The 27,392-nt window shown below is 39.7% G+C and overlaps 1 protein-coding gene across 1 annotated transcript; it reads left to right on the top strand.

Moving 5' to 3' along the window:
• Positions 1–27,392, top strand: HNRNPLL (heterogeneous nuclear ribonucleoprotein L like). The gene is made up of 13 exons (XM_036379756.1): positions 1–294; positions 9,117–9,235; positions 9,349–9,586; positions 12,784–12,869; positions 14,714–14,810; positions 14,900–14,972; positions 18,909–18,980; positions 20,494–20,711; positions 20,876–20,997; positions 21,641–21,842; positions 22,724–22,781; positions 22,895–22,993; positions 24,147–27,392. The coding sequence occupies exons 1-13, from the start codon at positions 91–93 to the stop codon at positions 24,200–24,202; spliced, it is 1,644 nt and encodes a 547-aa protein (XP_036235649.1). The 5' UTR covers positions 1–90; the 3' UTR covers positions 24,203–27,392.

The raw sequence follows: 27,392 nt of genomic DNA, 5'->3' as shown, positions 1-27,392 counted from the left end.
CAGAGCATCGCTCGGGCTCGGTGCCGCCGCCGGCTCCGTCTCGGCTCCCGCGTCCTCTCCCTCGCCGGCAGTCCCTTCTCTCCCGCGGACATGTCGTCGCCGTCGTCCGGAGAGCGGTACGAGGAGGAAGAGGAGGAGGAGGAGGAAGACGGCGCCTACGAGAGCCAGGCCAAGCGGCTGAAGCCCAGCGCCGCTGCCGAGGAAGGCGAGATCGAGTACAGCGGCGCGGAGGAGAGCGAGGGCCGGCGGGACAAGCCCCCCGCATCGCGCGGCGGCGGCAGCTTCTCGGGCGGGGTGAGGGACGCGGGACTGGCGGGCAGGGGGCGGCTCCCCTCAGGCTGCCGGCGGGGGGAGGGGACCCGTCCTGCCCCGCCCCTACCGCGGGCGAGGCCGCGACCGCCCCCGCCGCTGTTCCCGGGCAGGGGGCTTCCCACGGCCGCGAGGCCTTCCTGGGGTCGGGGCCCTGCGCCCGCTTCCCAGGCATGGAGGCGCTTCCGGCGGGTGGGAGTGGCGGGGGCTCCGGGCCGGGTCCGCGCTGCCCGCCGCCGGCGTGCGCTCGTTCCTCACGGCCCGCGGTCACGGGCCGGGCCGGCAGCCCGAGGGAGGGATGGGGGTGAGGGGTGCGGGTTCGGGGGCTCGCGGATTGCCCCCGTTCCGCGGGCAGCTGGGCGCCTCTCGGGGTATCGCCATTGCAAGTTTAGCGCCGGCCCTGTTGCTGAGTGTAACTATAGAAACACCGGGCGGGGGAGCGGCGGCGGGGGCTGAAACCGCGGCCGAGCGATCCTTTCATCCCCCGTTCTACCTTTGTGTCTGGCACCACACGGCGATAAGGCTGATCTTAAACCTTTGCCTCCTTTTAAAATTAATTTCTAATTCTACTTTCTCCCTCCCCACTGCTATGAGCACGATGGTTCACTTCGGAGTTGTTGTTTGTTTGGTTTTTTTTTTGGTTGTTTTTTTTTTTTTTTTTTTTTTTTGCTACGTACCTTTTTCTCGTGAATTTGCATCAAGGTAGTCCTTGACCCATAAATTTGAGCTAAGGAGACTTTTCTGTCTACTCTTTGATTCCTTATCTAACTAATTGTCCATCTAATTACAACCATTTTTCTCCTTGATGGCTCTTTCTGTTTCTTACTTGAATAAGCCAAATCAAGAAAACATTGATTTAATGTCAAAGCTTGTTTTGTGATTTGTTAACATGAACTTGCTTATCACTGGGATGAGTTAATGAGGGAGCATTTGCTGCTACCATTTCTCTATCAGTTAAATCTACTGATAGAGAAGGTGCCTGCTAAATTTATTGTCGTGGTTTAACCCTCTCCTGCAACCAAGCGCTGCGCAGCTGACTCCTGCCCGGGCTGATGGGGGAGGGAATCAAAAGGATACAAGTGAGGAAAATCCTGCTCTCCTTTCTTCTTCCCCCACTTTATATGCTGAGTGGGATTTCATAGGGTCTGGGATATCCCTTAGGTCGCTTGGGGTCACTGTCTCAGCTGTGGTCACATGTGGAGCCACAGGAGAAGCAAAGAAAGCCTTGATTCTTACTCAGCAGGAAGGAAAACCTCTGTATTATCAACACTGTTTTGAGCATGTATCCAAAATATTGCCCATACTACTATGGAGAAAATTAATTTTGCCCTAGCCCAAAGCAGCACATTATTACAAAAGTTTCCTGATAAACTGTAACAGAATAAATTTCCGGAGAGAAGTGTTTTAACTCTCAAGTTTCTTGTGACAGAGCATCATCTCTGTTGCAGTCAAGACTTAGTAATGTGCTCTGTCTTCAAGGCCAGTGCTGAAAGAAATCCTTACACTTGCTTAAGTTATTTGGGAAGTTTGTCATGTAGGAGAGCTGAACGCCATGCAGTGAGTGTTTCAAGTAGAAAGGAAATTCTGCTTTTACCTTTCCTCTTTTCTGCATCTTTACGAAATCAGCTGGCTCTTACATGTCTCCTTTTCCTTCTTTCTGGGCTCTGGCTCAGAGTGTCTTCATGATGTCTCAATGTCTCAGTTTATTCAAGTTTACCCTTCATGGTAATGACACCATGGGGAATCTGATTTCACCTTTTGCATCTTGAGTATGGCATGTGCTGAGGCTTGTGAGTAAAGAAACTGAAACAAATGTGCAGCAATTGGAGAACATGAGGGGTTTTCGGCAGCTGGTTGTGTCAGTGGCAGTGTCATTGACAATTTATTGGCAAAACTGTATTCACAGATTCAGTGTTGGAGAGGCAGGAGTTGTCTTGATGGAACTGGTTTCTTAAGCATAAGCTGTAACATCAAATGGAGATATGAAAAGTGAATGACCAAATGCTTTTGTTAGTAATTTTATGTGAAGCTTTTAATAACAAAATGCCAACTTCTATTAAGTTGAGTTAGTTAATGTGAATTTTCATGGTTTTTTCCTCTCTAACAGATACAAAAATGTGCAGGAAACTTACGTATTCTGTGATGTATCTTACTGATTCCTCTGCAGGGAAATGTTCTCAGCTTATAAAAGTTGTATGTGGTTCAGACATACAAGATGAAGAAGGTAGGCTGAGAGGAGGGAAGAAGTGTCAGTGTCCTGGATTCCTCAGAAGAGAGCAGAATAAGTAGGAGGAACTATAGCGAATGGGGAATTAGGAGGAGAAATGGGAAATGATGGTGAAATGATGATAGGGAGTGGATGATCAGGGTAAAGAGTGATATGAGTCTGGCAGCCATATGAGTTGTTGGGTAGGGGTTTTTTGTCCTAATTATTTTTTATTTTATTTTAATTTATTTTTCCCTCACTTATGCACTGAAATATCAGTCAACTGTACACTCATATGGATTATATGCCCTTGTATAAAAGCTCTTTTGTGCTAGGACTCCTCTGGCAGGTTGGTGGGGTCATCCTCCTGGGCTGTATTTATTATTGTGGCAGTTTCCTGTTCTGGGATTGTTGCATTTGGCTGAAGAATCCCTTCATGCCTCTATTTTTTTTGTTTTGTTTTGTGTCTTTTGTTGTTGTGGGGCTTGTTTTGGTTTGATTTTTTGAAAAGGGTACCTAGAAATCTCTATGTGAGATCCAGAGGGAATCCAACATTTATTTTGCTCTTTGATTTTCTGTTTCCCACTTGTGGGGAGACTTCTCATAAGCCAGAGGTGTACCCTTTCCTTCATGGCTCATCTCCAGGCTGAGGAGCCAGGAGAGCCAGGAACAGGCCAGGATGTTGACCAGGGAAGGAGCAGGATGTGTTCCTGCAGAAGTATTCAGTGGGAGAGAGTGTGATTTGGAAGAATGACCTTTACAGAAGCACTGTTGAGTGGTGGTAAAGCCCTGTCAGAGGAATCAGAATTGCAGTGTAGCAGAGGGTCAGGACACTGGGATAATGTCGGCTGAGAGCTGTGTTTAAGGGAATTTTGAGGGCCTTTCAGCTCCATCCCCTGTTCCTCCCTTAAATGCTGGTTTTATGGATTAATGTCATATTTGTACCACCTGTAGCATTCACTTCCCTCACTGTCTCTGGCATACTCCTAAGCATTCTTGTGAAGTCAGGAAGATCTGTTATCTCTGTTCTTACAGCTGGGGAAGTGAGATGTGGTGTCTGAATACACAAACAGAGCTATCAGCTGCTGCAAGGTAAAACAGGGATGTGATCTTGCAGCTTCTCAGACACTCTGTTGAAACCTCCTGGGTGCTAAATGAAAAGCAGCTCTCTTTGCAACTGTGAAAAACGCCAATCACTTGTTTTTAAAATTTTAAAGTTTTATAATAATAAAATGGTTATAAAAATAGCAATATAATTAGAGTAATAATAATTTGGACAGTTTGGATTTGGACAATATGAGACAACAGAAACAAAGAATTACAGACATCCGGGTACCTCTTTCTGGGCAAAATAAGCCTGAAAAAGGACACACACGTTAACAGAGGATTAACCCTTAAAAACAGCAGCCTGTTGCATATTCATACACCTCATACATGATGCATAAATTCCATTCAAACACAGGATTCTGTCTGGTCAGTGTCAGCTTCTTCCTCTGAATCCTGACGGCATCTTCAGGGCTGAGTGAGGCAGGAAGAAGTTCCCAGTTTTTTCTGATAATGGGGCAATAAATTCTCTTTCTCTGAAAGATTTAGGTGTCCCATGGCTGCTATCTTGGTGTGAGTTCTTTCTTTAAAAGAAGTATCTTACATAGCATAGTTTCTATTTTAACCTTATGTTATAACCTAAAATTATATTTAACACACTACTTAAGAGAAGTATTACAGCATAACTTTCTAACACAACACATACAATATTCATTTTAATATTTGCAAAAAGCCAATCATAAAATACGTATTTTTCACACAACTCAGTTGCTTCGTGTCTAACACAGGCAGTGTGGTAACAGCAGCTAAATGCAATGAGTTCAGATCTTCACCTACGTTGTACTGACTTGTCCATTTCTTCAATGAACTCCATCCTAGGAGCTATTTTTGAGTAAATGTAAATAATTTTCCCTCGTTTGTCCTCCCTCAAAAAAAAAAAAAAAAATCCAAACTATTACCTTCAGGCTGGTTCTTCTCCCAGTATCTCGGGCTGAATCTCCTGATGGTGTTGTGTTGTGTAGGGTTTTCGTCTGGGATGATGTTTGCTTGGTTTTATTTATTTATATATTTTTAAGGATATTGAGATTGTCATGAGCAGAGATGAAAATAGAATAGACTGTTTCAGTTGGAAGGGACTTGGGACAATGATATGGTCCAAATACCTGAGCATTTTAGGTCAAATTCAGAGGTAACAGGAGGGGTGATAGTGCAGGCATTCTTTCTGTAGCAGTTGAAATAGTTGAAAGGACACACTGGTAGAGAACAAAGAGAAATGATACCTAAACCATCCAAAACAAAACTAAATTGCCAGGTAATTTTCCAGAGTATGGGTATGCATAATCTTAACCCCCTTCTGTGTAGCCCTGCCCCCCATGTCCCTAAACCAACCAACAACAATTAAAAAAGCAAAATCCAGGATATACAAAACCAATAGATTCTTCCACTGCTGTGGAACCTTAACGTAGTCTTGTCTGCTTGGTTCTTCTGAGACACTTCCCCCCACCCACCACCATTTCGGTTGTATCTGTAAAACAAATTTCAGACCAGTTAAGAGGGATACAGAGAGGGGAGAAAGTTGAGAGTGAATAAGATAATCTAAGTGAGAAACTAAATAAGAGTATATTTAGGTACTTGGCAGAGGGAATATGAAGGAGAAGTGCCATCCTTTTGCAGCGAGGGGAAAAAAGAGAGATGGAGGAGGTAAATAGTGAATGACAAAGAAGCAGATACTCAAGAAAAGGTAGTACAAATTAATGGGGCTAATATGAGTATACTGACTGGAAAGTGTCTGACTGGAGAAAGGATAAAGGACACGTTTTTGTGCAAACAGTTGGTGAGAAAATTCTAATCTGGAGTTGATGAGCAAGATAGGCATCATCCTACAGCCCATGATGATTTTCTTCCTTTTTGGAATGGCAAACTGTAATTAGTTGGCAAGAAACCATTGATACGTTTCAAATGTTGTCTAGAGGTATGTAGGTCACAAAAAAATGGATGTTAAAATGCCACAGCCATTCTCTGTTGCAGTCTTAGGTATGTGAAGTCACTTGTTTGTACTTCATCTGCTTGGATATGTCAGTGCTTCCCTTTGTGCCTCAGCCTTGTTTCAGGGTAAGGATTTTTATGCTCCTGGTTTCTTTCTTGAGGGAAACCTTTTCTGTCCTTGTTACTGGTCTTGAGCAGGAAGTCTGTTCCATTATTTATTTAAATTAACTGTGTTTTCTGTCCAGCCTAATGATTCTTCAATAAATCATTGCTGAGGTTTCAAATCCCCTTAAGATATATATATACACATATATATATGTATACATTAATGGTACAGTTGTAATATTGGCTACTCTGTTCTGGCTTTGGTGGAGTGCAAGTGTGGTGTTGGAGTTTTGCATGGGGCTTTTGTGCTCTGGTGGGAGCTGAGTTACTGAAAGACTCCTTTGTAGGCAGAGAAATACTGGTGGTTGTTAGTCAGTGTGTGAGCAGATGCTTTGATGTAACCTTTGTCTGTGTGCCAGCAGTAGCACATGTAGCTTTCAAGATACAGTAGCTGTGAGATCTCGGTCAGAATCCTGCATTGTTCTTCTCTGGGGAGAAATTCCATCAGCAGATGGATGAGCTGTGAATGTTCTGACCTTAGCTGTGCACTTTACACTCTGCAGACACATTCGATTTTTCAAGTGGTCTGGTGGTTTTATTTCTCCTCATAGAGGAAATCCAGAGTCATTCTAGATATTCTAGATTTGCTTGATACTGCAGCTTTGTAGCTGCAAAATTTGTTTGACAATAATATGTGTGTCTGCCCCTTGTGAAGACTTTTCTCGCACCTGTGTCCCCATCCTTCACCAGTCCATGTGCTCTGTGAAGGTTAGTTTGAGGCTTTCTGGCCGATTTGTGCTTGGTTCTTGTGCTGCTGTTCACTGCTGCTGGCTAGAAACTATTTGGAGTAAAGCACATCCCCTCTGATTTGGCCGCCTCAGTGGTTTTCTGTGAATAAGAGTGGTTTTGAAATACTCTGTAGGTAAGTCCTTAAGTTCTTAGCAGGTGGCCAAGATACCACTTGTTTGTGTTTGGCATTTTTTTTGGGGGGGTGGGTGGGTTGTTTTTCTGTTGTTTGTTTTGGGGGAGTTTTTTGGGGTTTCTTAATTCCATGCTTCTCAAGCTTCTGTTGGCAGGTTTTGGTTCTTTTTAAATCTCTTGCTAAACCTTGCTAAAAAGAATGTCTTCTGTATGGTGTTTTGTGAGAAGAAAATTTGGTTTGGAAAGCCAAACATTGCTTTAACGATAACAGAAAGCAAAATTTGTATTTGTTAATTTTCTGCAGAAGTGCAGACACTAGTATATGTTCACATAATTCATGGATAAAGGATTTGAAGATGCAAGTTAAAAGTCTTAATTTTTGAGAAAATTTGCACTATTAGAAATATTTGTATCTACTAGTACCTGCTAGTAGATAAAAATACAAAGGGATGTGCATAACAAAGAAACATGAACTGAGACTAAACCAGAAGTTTGAGCTGGGAAGGGAAGGGAGAAATACTCTTCTGAGCATCCATTCTCTGAAAAACTTGATGTGATTTATGGAGATATTAGTTCAAAAAGGTAGTAAGTAGCTAGTAACTCTTCCTTGTGGTGAGTCTGCTTCAATAAGTAAATCATTCACCATGTGATTAGACACACATAATATTGGATGGGATTTCTTGAGTGTATTAAAGGAACCTAAAAGGAAAATGCATCCCCCTAGCACTAACTGGGGTCTTAATATAGTAGCAAGTATGCAAGGCAATGAATAATTGTAGTAATCGTTTTTGATTGTTCTGTAGACTGTAAATAAAGGTGCCTGTTATTTCAACATCTTAGAGTAATAGGGTTTGCAGAAAAAAAGTGGTAGTTATTGTTAGTTTTCTCTTGAAGATTTCCTCAGGTGCATTTTTCAGCTTTGAAAAATGTGTATGTGGGTTAAGAACATGCAATCTGAAAATAAAATCTCTCTGTAGTTCTGTTCCTTCTGCAATTGCCTAAGCATTTGCAGTTCAAAGTATTAACCTTTCCTGACTACTTTGATCACTGCTCCTGCTGTACACTGGAGCTGATTGATTCAGGATACAAGGTAACTTATACAAATATCACCAGTGCTGTTCTCCCAGCATTGCCACAGTTCTTATTCAAAGAAATGTGTTGCCACTTAAAATGCTTTCCTACTGCAAACAAATAAAATGTAAGGTAAGCTTAAAATATTACACAGCTGATTGTTCTGATGTGAGGAAGCCTGAAGTGCTGGTTTTTGATTCAAACAGAATGGTCAAATCCTTGATTTAGAAGAAAAATCTGTAATTGTTCAGTGACAACTGTGCATGGAACCACAGGAGTTAAACACACAAGACTCAATTTGTAGTTATCTGGAATGTTTTTTCCTGGCATCTGTAGTTCAAATGGACAGAGAAGAGAGGAATGTCTAACAGTAATAGCAATCATTGTGGTTACTTAATTATTGGAGCTCAATGCTCCTTTGTGCTACAAATGAGAATCTCTCTCATGTTCCAGAAGATGTGCTGCCTGCTTAAGTGAAAAATCAACAAGACTTGATCTGTTAGATGGGAACACATTGATGTAGTCACTAAATTTGAGTACGTCAACTTCACACTGCTGTTACGAATATGAAATTTGGGTGCTGGGTATTTGCAGTATATTTTAGTGTGCCCTTTATTATCTCTGATCTTTTTTTGACCATCTCTCATTATTGGCTTTTTTTTTTCCCCTCTGTGTCCTAGAATATTTAAGGTAAAATTCAGCCTTACTTCAGGGTTTTCATGGAAAGATAAGCTGATTCCAGCCCAAATTCTTCAGCTGCATAGAATTGAGCCTGTCTGAAAGTAGCTCTGAAAAATATTTATGGTGGGAACTCTGTGTGCTAATGTATGATGTCTGGATCCATTAATAATAGTCAGCCGTGGGGTGAAAAGAGCCCCATATGTACAGAAACTGTGAGTTTTTAAAAATGTGTGTTCAGAATTAGAAGGGAGGTTGGGTTTATTTCAACTGTAATCCAGAGCTGGCATTTTCTTGCATTGTGGAGCATTGGAAAAATTCTCAATTTGTGTTCAGTTTACAATGGGGGGATGGCCCTTGTTTGTTCTTGCTTTTTTATTCTCCTAGCCTGTCTCAAAAAAATTACCAGCATCAGTAAGCAGAGTGTCAGAAATATTTTAGCTGTTGGAGATGTCCTAATTTTTTTTTTAATGCTTCTAATGAATAGGGTGTATGTAAGACCCCCTGCAATTCAATCAGTGTTAAATGGCTGCTTTTTTTTTTAATCCAAGAAAAATCCAGTGTGTGCAAACAGATTAATTAAGTCTGAAAAGCTTTTTATTTTAAGTAGACTTCAGCAAGTGAACTTGGCAATCCGTTTGGAAAGGAAAGTTAAATTATTTAACACTTGCTTAGATTGTGCATTTAGATGGCTGCTTCTGGACCCAGTGTAGTGTCTACCAAGTATTTAATTTTAATTAATGATAGGAGTGTTTCTTGCTCTGTGTTGAATTTTAAAATGTCATTTTGTTGCTAGGATGCCGGGGGAAGTCATCACAAAGTCTCTGTTTCTCCTGTCGTCCATGTCCGAGGGCTGTGTGAATCTGTCGTGGAAGCAGATCTCGTGGAAGCTCTTGAGAAGTTTGGAACCATATGGTATGTCTTTGTTGGGAATGGTTTGGAGAAAAACATGTCATAAATGACCATCATGGGGCCTGGCAGTTGTTTTGGGTGAGCAGGAAACCTTAGTGTGATGTTTCCCTCACCAGCTATGTCATGATGATGCCGTTCAAGCGCCAGGCTCTGGTGGAGTTTGAAAACGTGGAGAGTGCAAAGAAATGTGTGACCTTTGCAGCAGATGAGCCTGTGTACATTGCTGGGCAGCAGGCCTTCTTCAACTACTCCACAAGCAAGAGGATCACTCGGCCAGGGAACACTGATGACCCATCTGGTGGGAATAAAGTTCTCCTGTTGTCAATTCAGAATCCTCTCTACCCAATTACAGTGGTATGTTTTGTCTTCTTCTTTTGTTTACTTTTTTTGTATATTCACACAGGTAGCACACATATTCTTAAATAAAGACAATTCAGTCTCATACAGATGTTTTGCACTACATTTGAAGACTTTGGAAGTGAGGATTTTGAAATGTTTAAGTTGCTGCATGCTTCTGGAATACCTCCAAATGTGTTGCTACAACATCAAGATTGTTATTGAGCCTTTAGGCTCTGAGTGGTGTATGTTTAAAGAGCAAGGATTTTTTACAGTAGGGAGGGGTTATTTTACTGCAGTCCTTCTTAAGTATTTCCTTTGCAGAAAGGTGAAACCTTTATCTTCTGCTGATCAGCTCCAGCTTGATGGAATCTTCCTCACTTTTATTTGGGCCAACATATTTTCCTTTTTAGTATTTCAGGTTGTACCATTTATACAGTTGCATCCTAATTTATTGCCATTTATTAATGGCACGTGTACATGGTTTTTTAAGACACAGGGGTCTTTGTTGTTGTTGTTGTTATTATTATTTAAGTATTTATGTTTTATCATGCATTAAATGCTTATATTTTTCATAGGAGATTTTATAGTAGATGTTAAATTGCACAGAAATATTTCAGGAAAAAAAATTAAATTGTGTACTATGATACAAGTATGAGTCACTTTTCTTAGGGATGTAGGATGGTGTGGATCAGTCATAGTGTTTGGGGTGTGTGGAACCAAGTAACTTAATGCAAGCATTAAGTTTTATTTAATGTGCTGTATATTATGAGAGCAAATTGACTGCAACTTAGTATTCCTGAAATTACCTCAAGTAGTCAGTTCCAGTCGTGCTTTCTGCTTCACTCTCTTGTGAGTATCGGTACCTTTTTGTCTGTTGATTCATCAGTGAATGATGAATTTTGTTTTTCCTGTCAATTTTCTTTATAGAAAAGCATGCCATGGTATGAGTTGCTTTTTAGTGTTTAAAAACAAACCTGCTCTGAGCTGTGTGAACAAATCCACTGAGTTAAAGTACTCTTTGCGCATCACTGTAATACAAATTTTGGAAACTCTGTTTCATTCACACATTTTAAATTTGCCTTGCATAAGCTGCTCAGTTAAAGGTGGATGCTTGAAGAAACTGGGAGCAGAAGCCTGGTTCTGGGCTAGGAGAATTCCATGGGAATTCTGAGGATGAAGCCTCTGGCACAGTAGCTCCCTTTTAAAAACAAACAACCCACCCCTAACCTCTTCCTTCCCACTGCCCCTAGCTGTTTCTTTAGCATATACAAATGAGTGCTGGGAGCAGGCACATTTCCAGAATTACTGGCAAGCAGCAGAGCTCATTGAAGGCAGCATAGTCACAGCAACTGGGGAGAGCAGCTGTGCCCATAACAGCTAAAAATGTGATGAGAAAAATACAAATTTTGCACTTGTCCAGTGGGTTAAAAACTAGTTAAATTTAAGAATGCCTCAGGCAAAGTCTGCATTATTTAAAAAACCCACCCCCAACAAAAAACAAAAATCAGCAAAACATCATTCCCTCTCAAAAAAAAAAAAAAACCCACAAAGCCCAATACTGCTTCTTCCTCTTCAACACTCTTCTTAAATTTGAACTAGAGTTAGAAAAAAGAGATGAAAAATTGCAACCAGTTTTAAGTGGTAAGTCTGAATATCTGCAGTAAACTGTTGTAAAGTTTTTACGAGCTTTAATTTAAAAACAAGATTGAGTTTTTGGAGAGAAATTGGTCTGTTTAGAGGCCTCTTGTGGCAGAAGCAAAATAGTCCTAAAATTACAATTGTGATCAGCTTGTCTCTCTCACAGAACATTTTTGGGTTTTTTTGAGGGCTGTAACAGCAAAGGGCAAGAAGGGAAAACTAACTGTAATTAATTCCTAATTGCTTTTCATCCCTATGTGATAGTGGGTGTTGGTGTTTTGAAGAGTTTTGCCCAAGATGTCATGTACAGGTCTTTGAAGTTCAGTTTCCTTTTTTCCTTACCTGTGGGCAGAAGTTTTTCTGAGATTTGTCTATTCAAAGAGACTTTCCCACATTCATGAGGAAGGTGTGATGTACCTTGGAACTGAATTATGAAATTCTAGTGTGTATATAATACAAGTGCTTAAATTCTTAATAAATAGCCCTCGTTACTGTGTCTGGGTGAACCACTTGATTGATTTGGTAATACAAAGTAGCTGAATTATGAAACATAATTTAAAAAATCCAGCTGTGTGTGTGACTGCTGGCTAGTGACACTGATAGGGTTTTGAGTAGACCTTATGTTTTGAAAGACAATTTTTTTGGTTTTAATTAAGTGGCTGTGAAGAAATTTTTTGAGGGACAAACTGTGAAGGAAAGTCATATGAAAATTATTGTCACCTGGAGCTGAAAAGTTTCTAGGAATCTTTTCTCCCAAACAGGAGAGATGGTGGGTAGCCTTTTGTGCTGCCAAGAGTGCTGTAAGCGATGTCACAGGTCTAATTTTTTATGGGTTCAGGCTGTGTGGGCTGTGTTTGTTTTAGTTTTAAGAAATCCACATGCCCTCTATTCCTTTGCCTCCCACTTGCTCCTCTACTCTGAAAAACATAATAATAAATATTATACCTACTTCCTTTGCCACTTCTCCCTCTGGACCCCCAAATAAACTTGAGGATGTACACCAAAATCTCGGAATGATAATTCTGGAGGTATTTGGGTTAGATAAAAAGAAAGGAAGGAGCATAGCACCCACGTGCTTCAGGTGGATGAAAACTGTTGAAATGCTCATTTTGATAAGCTAAGTTTACATTTTGAACTATTTCTGGTTACTCTCTGAAAAAGAACATGAGCTCAGCTGCTGGAAACCTACGAAATGTGTTACAACTACAAGTGTCACTTTGTCTCTCTGCTGTGGTAGAACTACTGCAGGGCAGTGCTTCAAAGGTAGCAGAGCTTGAGACGTGGATGCAGTTACTGGGTTTTGACACACTTGAAGATACTTGTTAAACCAGTATTTGCTTGAGTACTTCTTATGGAAGTCTTTTCCTGGTTTTCAGATTTGATTGCCTGTAGTATGATTGATAAAAATGCCAATCATGAATGTATTAATTGTAGAGGGGGAAATAAGAAATAGAAAGTTAACAAGCCTTTTCTTTGCTCTTTGGCACTTAAATGCCACTGCAGGAGAATGTTCTGTGGACCATAAGTGATTGGAATTTCACATCTGACTAAAATTTTTTTCCCTTCTTCCTTAGGATGTTTTGTACACTGTGTGCAACCCTGTTGGGAAAGTTCAGCGCATTGTTATATTCAAGAGAAATGGAATACAAGCCATGGTTGAATATCCTTTTTGAGTGTGATTTTTTTTTTTCTGTAGGTTCTTGACTCCAAATTGGTTTAACGTGCAAATGTCAGAAAAATGTGATTTTGCCAAATAATTTCTTAATTTCTGTCTAAGATATGGTAACTTCTAATTTTTGTATGTCTATAAGACAAAGTAGTAGTTGCACATACCATCTTTTTAGGAAAATGGCATTGTCAACAGTGGTTGATAACCATGTTTATAGTCCCTCAGGCCTAATAATTACAGACATGACTTATATCATAGATTTGACAACCCCTTATATGCACTTTTCTACACAAAAGTTTCATGGCTTCTGCCTGTGTTGATACTCAAGGAATGGGTAAGGGATTGCAGAGTTGCCTTTTGTCTTCTTCAGACTCTTCTAAAATAGTCCCAGTATGTACTGCTTGTCTTGCTATTTTGACTTCATAAAGCAAATGCTAACTTAGGCATCCTTGACCTTGATTCTTGGGCATCATGTGTTGAAGAAATTCCCTGCTCTATTATCCTACTGTTTACTCTATTTGCAGTCTTAAGTCATTCTTGGATTGAATGTTCAGAATTGTGGTGTGTTGCTGTGGTTTGTGAAGTCCAAAGTCTGATATGATTAGGCCTTAATTTATGAAACTCTGTCAGTCCTCTTCCTAAAGCTTTATTTACATCCATTTTTGAACTGTTATCTGGACAGAATTTGCCAAATTATTTGGCATTATTTTGTGATTTCAGATGCTATCAATGTGATGGCTCCTGTGATGATTTTCCAGGCAAGGGGAACTACCTAACTTATATTAAATCAAACTAATTGCTATTTGTCTATGTGGAAAACTTAAACTGTGTGTCCTAACAGACAATAATTTGACTTACTGTATATGTTAAGTTTGTCATAAATGGAATTGTCCCATCAGATGACTTGCACAACTGGGGGTTATTCTTCATCTTGTGAGAGATTAGGGAAGTTTGGGGAGGGTCCTGCACACACTCAGAAACTACCATCCTTATGTTCTGTGAATTAAATTCTGTAACATGCCTTTTATTGAAAATGAAACCAGCCAGCAATTGAAAGAAAACTCACAAATGTGAGTGAAGTAATGCAGCAGCAAGGTAAACAGTTGGGGGTGGTAAGGAAAGTGAGCTTCAAGACAAGCCTTATCTGAAAAGTTCAAAAATTTGCTCAAATTTAAATGGTACTTGAAGTACCCATTATTTCTCCAGTTCTGGCCAGTGTCAGTTCCTTATAGGTCTGGGAAGCTTAATTTTCCTAATTTTTAAGTTCCCCAGTGAACCTGCGTCACTTTGGAAGAAGCTAGGCAGCAGGAATGTGGTAAAACCAAGGCACATCCTGTTGTTTCAGACTTTTTCTAAAATGTCACAAAATGATATCAAGACATGGTGCAAAAGGTCTGTTCTGCTGCAAAGTTCAGGCTTTCTGACACCATATGTTATTGAGTATGGGTGAGGTCATGGGTTGTGATGTGCCAAGGCTCAGGCACATTTTTCTGCTAATCACAAAACTAATCTTGGAGTATGAGCAGCATATGAAATAACCTGGGTGTTGGAGCCTGGTACATGCATCTGCCTGTTGTATTTTTTTTTAGGCAAGATGAGTATTTGTTCACTCCAAGTTTCTCTTTTAGTTATGTGGGGTTTTTTTGGCTAATGAGTTAAAAAGGGTGTACACTTAATCCTTTTTGATGTAAAGTTACTGTGATGAGCCTCTGTGGAGTTCTTGTAGTGTATACACTAGTGAAATACCTGCAGGCTACAAAAGTAAAAAGGCCCTATCAGATAAAAGGGACGTGAATGAGATACCTGGGGAAAAAGATCCTTAACATGGTGTGTATGTTTGAATCAGTGTTTTGTGCCCAGAAGGCGAAGGCTGCACTCAATGGAGCAGATATCTATGCAGGATGCTGCACACTAAAAATTGAATATGCAAGGGTAATGCTTGGACCTTCTCTTTTAATTTTACTAAAAAAAATACATATAGTCAAGGCTTAACCTCTTTCACTTTTACTTTATTTGAACAGCCAACTCGACTTAATGTCATTAGGAACGACAACGATAGTTGGGACTACACTAAGCCATATCTGGGCCGCCGAGGTAGGTTCTGATCCATTCTCCCTGTAGCTCTTTGACTGTACTAATGCCAGCCCTTCACACGTGTCAGGCCGTGTGGCAGCAGTCCTTCCAAAGCAGGCCAGTGCTGCTGGAGGCTGTGCCACCGCAGGGAATTAACCCTGAGCCCTAGTGCCCCCTACTGCCGTGTGCTTGAGCCACTTAGTGCAACAAGGAGCCCACACCTCCAAGCACCTTCGCAGTTCTCAAGGACTTGCATTTCTCCAAGCAGCTCTCTCTCTTTGGAGGAGAGGAAACCTGGCACAGACTATTCCTTATAAACTACAAACTTGCACACTGCTTCTCCTTCGAAAGGACTCTTTTCCCCTATGTTGGACAAGGCATTAAGAAGGATAGAGGACTTCAGCAGGCTGACTCTACACTTCATCATGCACCACATCGGCATCAGCAAAAAAACCCCAAACAAACAAAAAAAACCCTCTGAAAAACCTCAGACTTGCAGTTCACCTTGTCTGCATACTGCATGCACCACCACCACAAGTTTTTAAAGGAGGACATTTTCAGTACTTCAGATTTGTGTGGGATGAATAACATGATAGACTGTACCCATTCTGTTGAAGTTTGTATGTATGCTGGTCTTATTTCCCTTAAAATTACCACTGAAAATCGAGAACCTACAACATTAAGAACCTTTTGTTGATATCATTGACGTTGTAATCTTTTTATTACTTGCTGTATATGAGAGTTGCATTCAGACTTAACAGTGTAAATATTGTTTAGTAGTAGGGAAATTCAATCCTTTTATGCAGATAATTGGAACTGAGCAGTGCAATGCCAATAAGTCCCCTCAGCTATACTTAAGTAATAAAATAGGGAAATTCATAATTGGTACAGGCATACTGTCTCTTGAGTACTCAGCTGTAAAATTCTCAGGGCTTAACTCATGTCAGTGGAAACTATGATTATATATGTACAGTCAAACTGCTGTCTAGCCTAACTCCTGTTAAGTGTTTATTTAAAAATAACCAAAAATCTGTAACTACTGAGTGCAGTGTTCAGTAACCTATGTACAATAATATGTTCAATGTAAAGTTAGAAAAGTGAAGACAATGTGACCAAGATAGAATATCTACTTATCAAAGGCTACATGAAAACCAGGGCTTTGGCTGTCTCAAGAGATTTGCACTTTCAGAGTAATTCTGCAGAGACACTGGGCTTGTGAAACTGTTGTACAACTAAAAACTTAGGGCTTGGCTTTTCAAAATGAAGTTCTTGTAAAAAGTTAACAAGGGAGCTACAGTATTGGTTGCAGCTTCTAGATTATGACTATTTGTATTGGGATTAAATTTTTTTTATCAAATTTTTGAGCCAAAGAAAAGGGATTCTGAAGAAATCCAAGGGCAAGAAAAAAAAATCTAAGGGTATGATTTTGAAAAATTGAAAGGATTAATTTTACCCTTGTATCCTTTGATAATTGCAGTGTTTGGAGGCTGACTTGTAACACTGTGCATCTAAATGCATTATGTAATTGGCCTGCAGATAGGTATGACTGTATGAACTGAAACGTCCCCAAACTTGAGCAAACAGTGGAAAATGAAAAACTTAGGATAGGTGTGGCTTGTTCTTTTCAAGAACTCTGCTCTTTTGTTTTTCTTTTATTACTGCCTCTATTCTCTATACATAAGCACCCTACTACACATAAGAGGAAAAAAATTAGACTTGTATTTTATATATATATCTATCTCAATCATTACATATTGTATGTAGTATGATTTTTCATTTACTATGATCCACATCCATTTATGTGGACAATGGGAATACAAATTGTTGAATGAACAGTAAAATGTACTTGACAAAACAGGCATCTAGAGCAGTTTTGCTCATAAAGTAATCCAGGAGTTGGGATTTTCTTTGAAAGAGTTTATGTATTTGTCCTTCAACTCACTCTTGCAACAGCACTATTTGGGTTTTGGACATAGAGTGACCTGAGCTGTAGGGCTCTCACTGCAGCAAAGATCTTATCCCAAGGGAATTTCATTCCAAGGACAGACATGCCAATAAATCCTTTCAGAATTTCACACCTGCCCTTCAAATGTTAGGAAGGAAATGCATTTTACTAATGATTTCTTTTAAGAACTGTTTTTAATTTTTTATGGTAATAAATTGCCCATAATCTTTCTCCACTAAAGTAAACTTCCTAACATGTGCCTGCTGCTGTGAACACATATTGCATTAGATCGAATGAAATAAACCCACCTGACTTAGTATTCTACTGGTCTTTAGCCAGAAATCTCTAACTGGCATTTGGAGCATTTCTTTTGGTGCTAATACCAGCTTGCTCAGTGACTCAAGGACCTGATGTAAAAACAAAACTAAAAATCAAGGAACCCAAGCTTAAAGAAGATCATAAAGAACCTTTCCTTTCAAAATTATTTTTAACACAGGTTGGTTCTTGTGTTTCAGTGCTTGTTTACACAAGTATTTGTACTGGCACAATCCAGGGGCTTTGTTCAAAGAAGGAATAAGCATGGGGCAAGGAGAGACTTGCACCACCATGAGGAGGAAATATTTGTCAAACTTTTCTCACAGAATTCTTTATTTGAAGAATGTGATTCTTGACTGTATTTTACTGTGGGCAGTTTCAAAGCATTTAGTTTCATTCCACAGATTGGAATTACAAAACTGATTTTTCTGAAAGATAATTAGTGGATACAGTTTAAATGCTCAGAATACTTGATCTGACTGCTATTTGCTTTTTAGAGCCAAGAACCAGAGCCGTTACCCTGAAAAGCAAGTGGAATAGTAAACTTGACAACAGTAATCTTTCTTCTATAGATTTGAAAGTATTCAGGACTGCTCTCTCTTCAGATTTTATTGCCAAAGTAAATATCTGACTTGGAACCTGGCCTCAAAATCCTGAGCAGAGAGGGCCACATGTGTTTTCATCTACCACTGTTGTGTAATCAAATAGTTCCTGGTTTTTGGGGAAAATACCTCCAAATGCTTTGGGCTGGAGTCACTCTTTTCAGCAGTCATACTCAAATTTCCTGAGAATTGTTGTAAACTGATAAAAACTGATAAATGCCTTGCCCCATCTTTTCAATGTGGCTTTTTTTTTTTTAATTTTAAGAAAAGAATTGTTGCTTACCATAAAGAAATCTGGTAGTTTAGATTTTTTATTTTGTCATGCAGCATGGATCTGATTGGAAAATACAGCTTTGGCTGTGAGGCATTGCTTCCCTCCATTAATGTAGACCCCTTGCTTAACTTTATATCCTAGAGAACTGGGTTTTCTTAAAGGATTGACTGTTGCGTAAGTGCATTACTCAGTGATGCTTTCCCCCAGTTGAACTGTTATGTGCTGCTGGTAATGCCACAATGTACAATCCTTTCAGCACGCCCATACATCAGTAGGTGTTCTGTAAATATATATGTACACATATGTAATGCTCTCTGTTTACTGATTATGAAACCATGTAATACAGGTTGTTGTTGGCTTATGCTGAAACTTCTTGAAAGAAGCCCACTTTGAAAATGTGTTGCTGTTGAAGCTAATATTATGATTCAGGTACTGTCTTTCAAAAGTACTGCATTTCAAATTTGTTTTAAGAGACACATGGGTAAATCCTGCTGTATGGTGTTTTCTATACTAATGTGTGATGTCTGTTTAGGAGAACTATTGGGTATCTCCATAAACTTTAAATGTCTGCACCTCCTCATTGGCCACTGCCCCCAATCAACTTAAGTGCAATTTGTTATACAGATGGCAGTCTTTTAATTTTGGTGTCCCAGGGCTACAGCTTGTATTTTTAGACATAGAGTGAATGAGAAATCGTTTATAAAATTAACAAGGACTCAAATTACTTTTTCACTTCTTAACTAGAAGCTTTGTGTCTTAACTGGAGAAATCAAGTGCCTGGTTGTGCATACTAAACTGATTTCTTTCCCTTCCCACGTTAGACAGAGGGAAGGGCCGGCAGAGACAAGCTATTTTGGGAGAGCACCCATCATCCTTTAGACATGATGGCTATGGTAAGTAACATGGGGTGACAGCTGGTTATGATTTCTTACATGCTCTGTGGAATTCTAAATATTTAATCAATGCTTGGCTGTGGTTCCCTTCAGCATGAGCAGTTCTGCAGTCTGCATACCTGCAGTGCTGTCAGTCTGCCTACTGAAACACTGCTGGTTCAGTGAAATCCATATGCACTCATTGCCTCACCTCTTCTTGTCACCCAAAGCATTCAGTTCTACAGGTTTATTCCTTGGAAGAAAGTTTCCTTTCAGTTGCCATCACTGTGGCAATGGGTAGAAAATGATATCTGGATTGGGAAAGCAGTTTTCTTCTAAAAAATGGCAACATAGTGTGAACAGTGCTTTGGTACAACAGAGAGCTCTGATGTTTTTGCATGCAAAGCTATGAATTGTTGGCATCTGCACCTAATTTAGGTGATTCAGAAAAGGTACAGCTATGTGACTCTAGAGGAATGATGTTTTGGAATCAGTACTATAAAGTACTGTGTTTGTTACCACTACTCTGTAAGGCAAGACCTGCTGTCACTTACATGTGCTGAGCCAAGACCTCAGGGTGGAGAAACAAATGTCCCCACTCACATGTGACTTCTCTAGTTAGTTACTCTCAGCTGTCAGGTGCAATGTGATTTGTCTTGCCTCTTTCTTTGCAAAGGTATTTATGATATTTTACAATCTAGGTTGATATCCTACCTACTCCTTCCAAAGGTTCTTCAAATCTCCAGCATTTCCAAGTCCCACCTTGATTCAGTGGAGTTCTTTTTTCATTCTTCTGATACATCCTTCTACCTTAAGTAATGTGTCCATCTCCTCCTATACCACTCTTTCCCTGTCATTACTGCTTTTTGCTGAAAAAAAAAAGACAAAAGCTTCCTTTTATACTTGGCTTATGTGAGTTTCACATTATTTTTGTCTCAGAAAAACAGGGATCCTCCCCTTGGTCTGTAATACTTACATTTTCTATGAACAGAGGTATTGCTTACTAGTAGTGTCTCATCACTAAAAGGAAAAAAAAAAGAAATTACCTATTTCACTGAAACTTGTCACTTTATCTATAGTGGAAAATAGGACCACTTCATTTTGCATTAGTGTGGAGGTTTAAGTATTCCTGTTTCTTCCAAATGAGCATTTTGTATAAAGGCAGGCTTCTGACTTAATCTCATGTCTCGGGGAAAAAGAGCTGTGTCATCTCCTGACCTTTGTCTCGCTCCTTTTGGTTTGTTATTCTGACTTTGTAATATTCTTTCTTGGTGCCATGTAGCTCTGTAACTAGGTGGGAATATTTCTGAATGTTGATTTTAATTATTTCCTCTGATATGTTTTTATGTTCAAATATTTTGCACACTGCAGGGAAGATAATGATTTTTGTAATTAGTGGAATATCTTTTTTCAGCATTTGCTGTAACCTTCTACCCCTCCTTTAAATATACATTATGTATGTGGGCTTTGATGCATGATTAAGTAGTGCAAATGATTTCAAACAACATAAAAACATGGTCTCTCATCTCCTTAGGCTCCCATGGTCCTTTGTTGCCCTTGCCAAGCCGGTACCGAATGGGATCTCGGGACACTCCCGAACTCGTTGCTTACCCATTGCCACAGGCATCCTCCTCTTACATGCACGGTGGAAATCCTTCTGGGTCAGTTGTCATGGTTAGTGGGTTGCATCAGCTCAAGATGAACTGCTCAAGGGTATTCAACCTGTTCTGCTTGTATGGAAACATTGAGAAGGTAAAGGCATAATTGATTAGAAACTTGGAAACTGCTATAGTTCTTTCAAATGCTTTGGAAAAAGCATGCCTGAGGTTGTCTAAAAATATAATGTTTTATAAAACTATTGGTTGAGTTCTTTGTTGCAATGTATATATATATTTTTTTTACCTTATCTGTCTTAGGTGAAATTTATGAAGACTATTCCGGGCACAGCACTGGTTGAAATGGGTGATGAATATGCTGTAGAAAGAGCGGTCACACATCTCAATAATGTCAAGCTATTTGGAAAGAGACTCAATGTCTGGTAAATATGTTTTATCAGATTAATAGTCCACCAGTGGGCAGATGGAATGAGGTTTCAAAGGGACAATATCACACTACTCTGTTATCATTGTTGGAGTTATGATTTCCAATTTGCAACTGTTTATTTTGGCTTTCAGCTGAAGGAGGTGAATTTAGGTCAGATGTTAGGAAGAAATTCTTTACTGTGAGGGTGGTGAGGCACTGACACAGATTGTCCAGAGAAGCTGAGGATGCACAATCCCTGGAAGTGCTCAAGGCCAGGTTGGAGGGGGATTTGATCAACCTGGTCTAGGAGAAGCTGTTCCTGCTCATGGCAGGGGGGTTGGAAGGAGTTCATCTTTAGGGTCCCTTTCAACCCCAGCCACTCTAAAATTTTTTACTATTTAAAATTTTATTTATTTATTTTATTTATTCATAAAGCATATTGTCATTACATGGATTGGCCACTGATAAACTGTATTCCCTAATGTGTCTTACCCATTCTTTCTGCATTTTTTAAGGAAGGTGTCAAATCCAACCCATCATGTTCTTACTTTATTTATTTCAAATTATTATAAAGAAACATCAGGTCTTTTCTAGTTAGATAATAACCTGCAAAGTATGATAGCCCTAATTATTTAAGAAATTTTATCCTTAAATTCCAGTGTTTCCAAGCAGCACTCAGTAGTTCCAAGCCAGATATTTGAACTGGAGGATGGCACGAGTAGTTACAAGGATTTTGCCATGAGTAAGAACAATCGCTTCACCAGTGCTGGCCAAGCATCCAAGAACATCATCCAGCCACCCTCCTGTGTGCTGCATTATTACAATGTTCCCCTGTGTGTGACTGAGGAAACATTTGTAAAGGTAAGCACTTGGACTGACTGACATGCAGTGCTCTCTGGGCCCTGTCCTGGTTTTTCCTGGTGCTGCTTTTAAAAACAAGTAACTGGGAGGCTTGTAGCAGAGCCACTGGAAGAGAGCTGTTCCTTAAAATATATTTATAGCCCATCTGGATATGTTTACAATTCTGGAGTTACTGTCCTAATTTTATTTATTTATATTTTTTTTAATGTGAGAAACAAAATCTTGAAAATAGAGTTGAGGAGCTTAATTTGGGGGTTTTTTGGAGGAAAGGGAAAAGACACAAAGCCAAATACATGAAAGTTAGGACTACAACTCACAAAGGATTTACTGACTGCCTGTAATGACTGCTAGGATGTTTTGGGATGGAGACAAGCATGCACCTGGGACCCTTGGCACAGTTGTATCCTGAAGGAACTCTGGATGCTTAAAACATGCAATACTGGGCCTCTTTAAGTAGAGGCAGTGGCAAGATTGCTGACAGTTGAGTGAGTTCTTTTTCAGTTCCATAAAATATGTTTTTCCAACTCTATCTGAAAGTGAACTCTGGTTCCCAAGTGGTGTCCTTGTATGAACAACTTCAGAGCTACTATATTGGAGTAGGAGTGCCAAAAAGGAGAACTTGTTATTATATTAATATGTTTTTGGAGATAGCAGTGATATCACAGATACAGTGGCCTTGTTTTACATACTACAGAATGGTATTCTAAAGAGTTACCAATCGAAACATATTTTTTTAATGATTTGCTGTAAATTCTTGCAAACTCTCTTAAAAAGTTAGAATCTTCCTTTTTGTGTGTCTCTTCCAGGAACTTGGAATTTTTGCTAATTTGTTTATGTGCACTTTTGCTGGAGTTTTATATCTTATTTTATTTTTGTGACAGTTATGTGAGGATCATGAAGTTCTCAGCTTTATTAAATACAAAGTGTTTGACCCAAAACGTAAGTAAAATTTGACCTGTTTGGGAAGTGCCTTGATTCCAGTTTTGATCTGAGTATCCACTGTCAGACGTTACTGATCCCCCCCTTTCCGTTTTTGTTTCTCATTTTGACAGCTTCTGCCAAAACACTGTCTGGGCTGTTGGAATGGGAATGTAAGACAGATGCAGTGGAAGCTCTCACTGTACTTAATCACTACCAGATAAGAGTCCCAAGTAAGTAAATTTTCCTGATCTTACTGCTGGAATTTTTTTTCTGTGGAGAAGGAGTTGAGGGTTCTGGTAGCCAGGACAATGATCAGAGGGCTGGAGCACCTCTCCTGTGAGGAAAGGCTGAGAGAGCTGAGGTTGTTCAGCTTGGAGAAGAGAAGGCTCCAGGACGACCTTATGGTGGCCTTTCAGTGCTTTAAAAGTGGGCCTGTAAAAAGAGGGAGAGTGACTTTTGACATGGCCAAGTAGTGATAGGAGAAGGGGTAAGGGTTTTAAACTCAGAGAGATTGAGGTTTTAGATGTTAGGAAGATTTTCCTGACTCTGAGGCTGGTGAGGCACTGGCACAGGTTGTCCAGAGAAGCTGTGGATGCCCCATCCCTTGAAGTGTTCAAGGCCAGGCTGGATGGGGCTCTGAGCAACCTGGTCTAGTGTGTGGCATCCCTGCCCAAGGCAGGAGGTTCGAATGGGATGATCCAATGAGATGATCCCTTCCAACCAAACCCTTCTGTGATTCTTTCACAATAAATACAGAGAAATCTGCAATGTCTTGAACAGAGGATTCTTTAAGTTACTCAGCTCATTGCTCTCAATTTAGTGCTCCTGTAGCACGTTCCCTTTGAAGCCAGAAATTGTGAAGCCAAGCTGAATTTAGGTCCAAACTAGCAAGAATAGAGTGGGGTGAGTTCACCTGCTAAACAAGTACACAACAGGCCAGATTTGCACTGAACAATTAAGATAGTTTACTGAATTAAATGGAATCTTTCCAAGTGTTCCCAGACATAATATTGAATCCAGGCCAGTGTCTAATATTATTTTAAATTACCTCCTCCTAACTGTTATGAATTTGTCTCCCTGTGAAATGTTAACAGGTTAAATCTTTTCTATTCCCCCACACCTTTGGTCCACCTTCTTAATAATGGACCTTAAGGGCAGGATATTTTTGAAGATAGTATGGATAGCACACTGTTCACAATTTCAGTTTTATCTCAGTTTGGAGAGTTGGTAGCAGCAGAAAAGCTTTCTCTTTCAATGTGAAAAGGCAAACCCCAGAGGATGTGTGAGTGTGCAACACACAGAACTGGTGAACGTGCCAGGGTATGGAAGGTGGATCAGCAGGAGAGCTGCGCCCACGGTGTGTTCTGTGTTGTCTCCTCACAGATGGCTCCAACCCTTACACCTTGAAGCTTTGCTTCTCTACTTCATCCCATTTATAGAGAAGAGGACAGCATGTTAAGAGCTACGTTCACCTGGATTTGCAAGTTAAAAACTACACTTCGTTCACAAAGCTCTAAAGTGGTTGTTCTAATGTTGCCTTGTTTCAACTTAATTCTAATATCTTTTATCTTGTTTTATAATAAATGGATGTTCCTTCATAAATACAAACCAGATTTTTTTTTATTTTTGCCTCTGAGAAGTACATGTTGTAAGCTTACTACAAAGTTTGTATTTTGTTAGTGTAGTATCTTCAAATGTCTAAAGAAGCACCAGTAGGATAAACAAGATTGTTTCTTTTCAAAAAATGAAATATATTTGCATTTTCAAAATGTTAAAGATTAGCAAGTATTTTTCCATTTGTAGTCTTAATTGGCAGATAGAACTATTCTAGCAGAATTTTAAATGTAGAACTTGTTTTTCAGTATGTTAAGTAGTGAAGTATGTTGCAATACTAAAAAGGAGCTTGTATTTATAAAATGCTTTGATTGGGTTAATGTTGCACATACTGAACTTTTAGTAGTACAGACTTGATTTATAGTTTCAAACAGAGCTAACGTAGAAAATTATTAAGTATGTACACGTGTATGGTATGAATTCATACTTATTTAAAGTGGTTTTGTTTGGTTTTTTTTTTTTTTATCCTATTTTCCATTTGCATTAGCATGATGCCATCTACAGCTAGTCCCACCGTAGGGGCCTTTTAAAGATTAAAATTGCAAGCCTGTATCAATGTGTTCATCCTCATTTTCCATGATTTAAGCTTAAATCTTTGGTGTTTAACATATCCTTCTGACTCTGTTTTTAAAGCAGTGGTTATGACATACTAAATGGTAAAAGTCATGGGGGAGGTGACAACATGGATCACAATAGAAAACAAGGTGGTAAAAATATTTAAACAAAAAGAAAACCCCCACCATATCCTTTCATACCTGGACAGTTTATTCAACGTTTTCTTCTGTCTGATTTACCTTAACCATTTATTATGACCATGAAAGAATTCATTGAGTGAATAGTCTTGGCTTGTCTGTAGCTTAAGATGAGTTAATCTCAGAGGGATTCAGGTAAAGTAACTGACTGTGTGATGTGAAATTAATGAGGTGAGAAATCTTTCACTTTGGAGAAGATGATTTGTTCTGTCCCAGTACTTTGAAACCTCTCTTCTGGAACTGGAGTTGTCTTGTTTGGGCTAAGCCCCCAGAAAGAGGAATCCAAGCAGTGGAGTCTGGGAGCTGTTGTCCTAGGCTCTGTGTGTGTTCTCCTTTCTGAATTTGCAGTGGATTGCTGAGGGCTTCTTTCAGGTCTGTTCTTAGTCATTGCAGAGAAGTTACTTTATCAGCTATTTTATGCTTTCTCCTACAAGTTCTTTGTTCTGTCTTTATGGATTTATCTATATCCATCCTTTATGCAAGGTGATTTGTGCAGAGTGCTTGTCCTTGAGAGGTTATGTTGTAGGATGTTTACAGGCTGTGAGCATTGCACATCTTTCAATAGACTGGATTTTCCCCATTCTTAATTTCAAGGCAAATATTCCTTATCATACAAGGGAAAATATGTCAGATGTCTTTCAGGTTTTCTCATCAACACTGATTCATTTTTGCCCTGTGTACCTCCATGTTGTTCATGCTTCAGGTAACGAGTGTTTTAGGTATTCCCATCGGGCTTTTCATATGTCTGAACTGGGAACTGAAAACCAGCTGCTCTTTGGCAGGTCTTTCCAGCACAGGGTTTGGAATAATCCCAGCCTCCTGTTTGTGAGCTAGCAATGAGACTTTCATTTTAGGGGTACTGCTGAGACTCTTTCAGCCTCAGTGCTCGTTCCCCAGAAATTGCTTCCAGACAGCTCCAGCGCAGAATCCACGTGCCATAACTTGCTGCTGGTGAAATGCTCTCTGCTGCTTAGTGTTTTAACTGTAAAAGATCTCTCCTAATCTCTCATTTCTCTTTTATCACTTTGAATGTTGTGTGGAACCCTGTTTCTTCTGTCACAATTTCCATTGCTGGTTGTGTTAATGTTTCAGAAGTCGTTTGTAGTTGAGCATTAAAAGCAGTCTGTTTTCAAATTGCAGTGTGGGATGAGTGACCCTTAAAAGATTCAGGTTTCATGAAACAAAAAAAGAAAAAGAAATGCACTTTATTGTTTTGGTTTCCTCAGAGGATCACAGCATTCAGTGCCTAAGATGTTCAGGTGAAAGGCATCTTTCCTGTGTCTTCCCAGATCAAATGGAGCATGGTTCTGGGTGCATCACAGAGAACTTGATAGCAGCTGGAAAGCCCACATGCAAAATGAGTAGCCTGTGACATGTAAGGCAGAAAAGAGAGGAGAGTGAAGAATTGTGCAAGCTTCTTTCTCCACAAAGTAATCATCTTATTCATGTCTTCATGAGAACAAGACAGATTTTTTTGTTGGTGTTTTGCTGTTAAAAGAAAATAATGTTTTCTCTTGGGCCTACAAGAGTGGATGCTTGTCCTCAGGAAGGAATGAGGTTGTTATTCTTCCGCACATGAGATCTGTGTTCACCTTTAATCTTGCTCTTTAGACCAGAGCCCAAACAGTGGGGCAGGTGGGGAATCAGTTGCTCCATAGGGAATGAAGTTTGTCTCTCATTTGGCAGTGGTATTACCATACTTGTTAGATTGAAATTAAACCTTCAAGGTCTCTTAATGCAGGGGTTTTTTCCTGTCTCTTTTGCCTAAGTCACACAAGCAAAACATTGAACATTGCTATGCACGTTCCCTGCTTGGAAGCAGCTGTCATTCACAATGTAATATCTTCATGTCTGTCCCACTGTTTGTTTTGTTGGGTTTTGTTTTTTGACAATGTTTGGTTTGTTTTTCCAATTGATCATCTTTCATTGGGGGTAAAGATGTGTTCAGGTAGAGATATGTTCCTCTTCTCACCATACTCTAATTCTTGTTTATATTTATTTTTCCTTATATGCAAGAAACATAAAGAGTTGTTTTTGACTTTCTATACCACCACAGCAAGATAGAGTGTATTGCTAGGGTGATGAAAGAGAAGAGTTAAAAGAAAACGTGGAGGTCGTGTTTGGGTGTCCCACTTTGTGAAAGGAATGATACAACTGGATGTGGTGTCACTAAGTCCGTCTTTTAGAAAGGGATGTTTGAGGCAAGCTGGCTTGTTACTGCCTGAAACCCTTTTGTTGTAATTAAATGCAACTTGCTCCTTTT

The sequence above is a fragment of the Molothrus ater genome, chromosome 3 (assembly GCF_012460135.2).
Source record: "Molothrus ater isolate BHLD 08-10-18 breed brown headed cowbird chromosome 3, BPBGC_Mater_1.1, whole genome shotgun sequence".
Lineage (NCBI taxonomy): Eukaryota > Metazoa > Chordata > Aves > Passeriformes > Icteridae > Molothrus > Molothrus ater.
Note: the sequence above shows the minus strand (reverse complement) of the source record. Positions and strands in the feature narration are given on the sequence as shown.

Excerpts from the sequence above, each read along its gene's own strand:
- HNRNPLL (XM_036379756.1), top strand. The coding sequence starts at position 91 with ATGTCGTCGCCGTCGTCCGGAGAGCGGTACGAGGAGGAAGAGGAGGAG. Across the intron at positions 12,870-14,713 it reads GGAATACAAGCCATGGTTGA|GTTTGAATCAGTGTTTTGTG; the intron begins ATATCCTTTTTG and ends CATGGTGTGTAT. Across the intron at positions 20,998-21,640 it reads GGAAAGAGACTCAATGTCTG|TGTTTCCAAGCAGCACTCAG; the intron begins GTAAATATGTTT and ends CTTAAATTCCAG.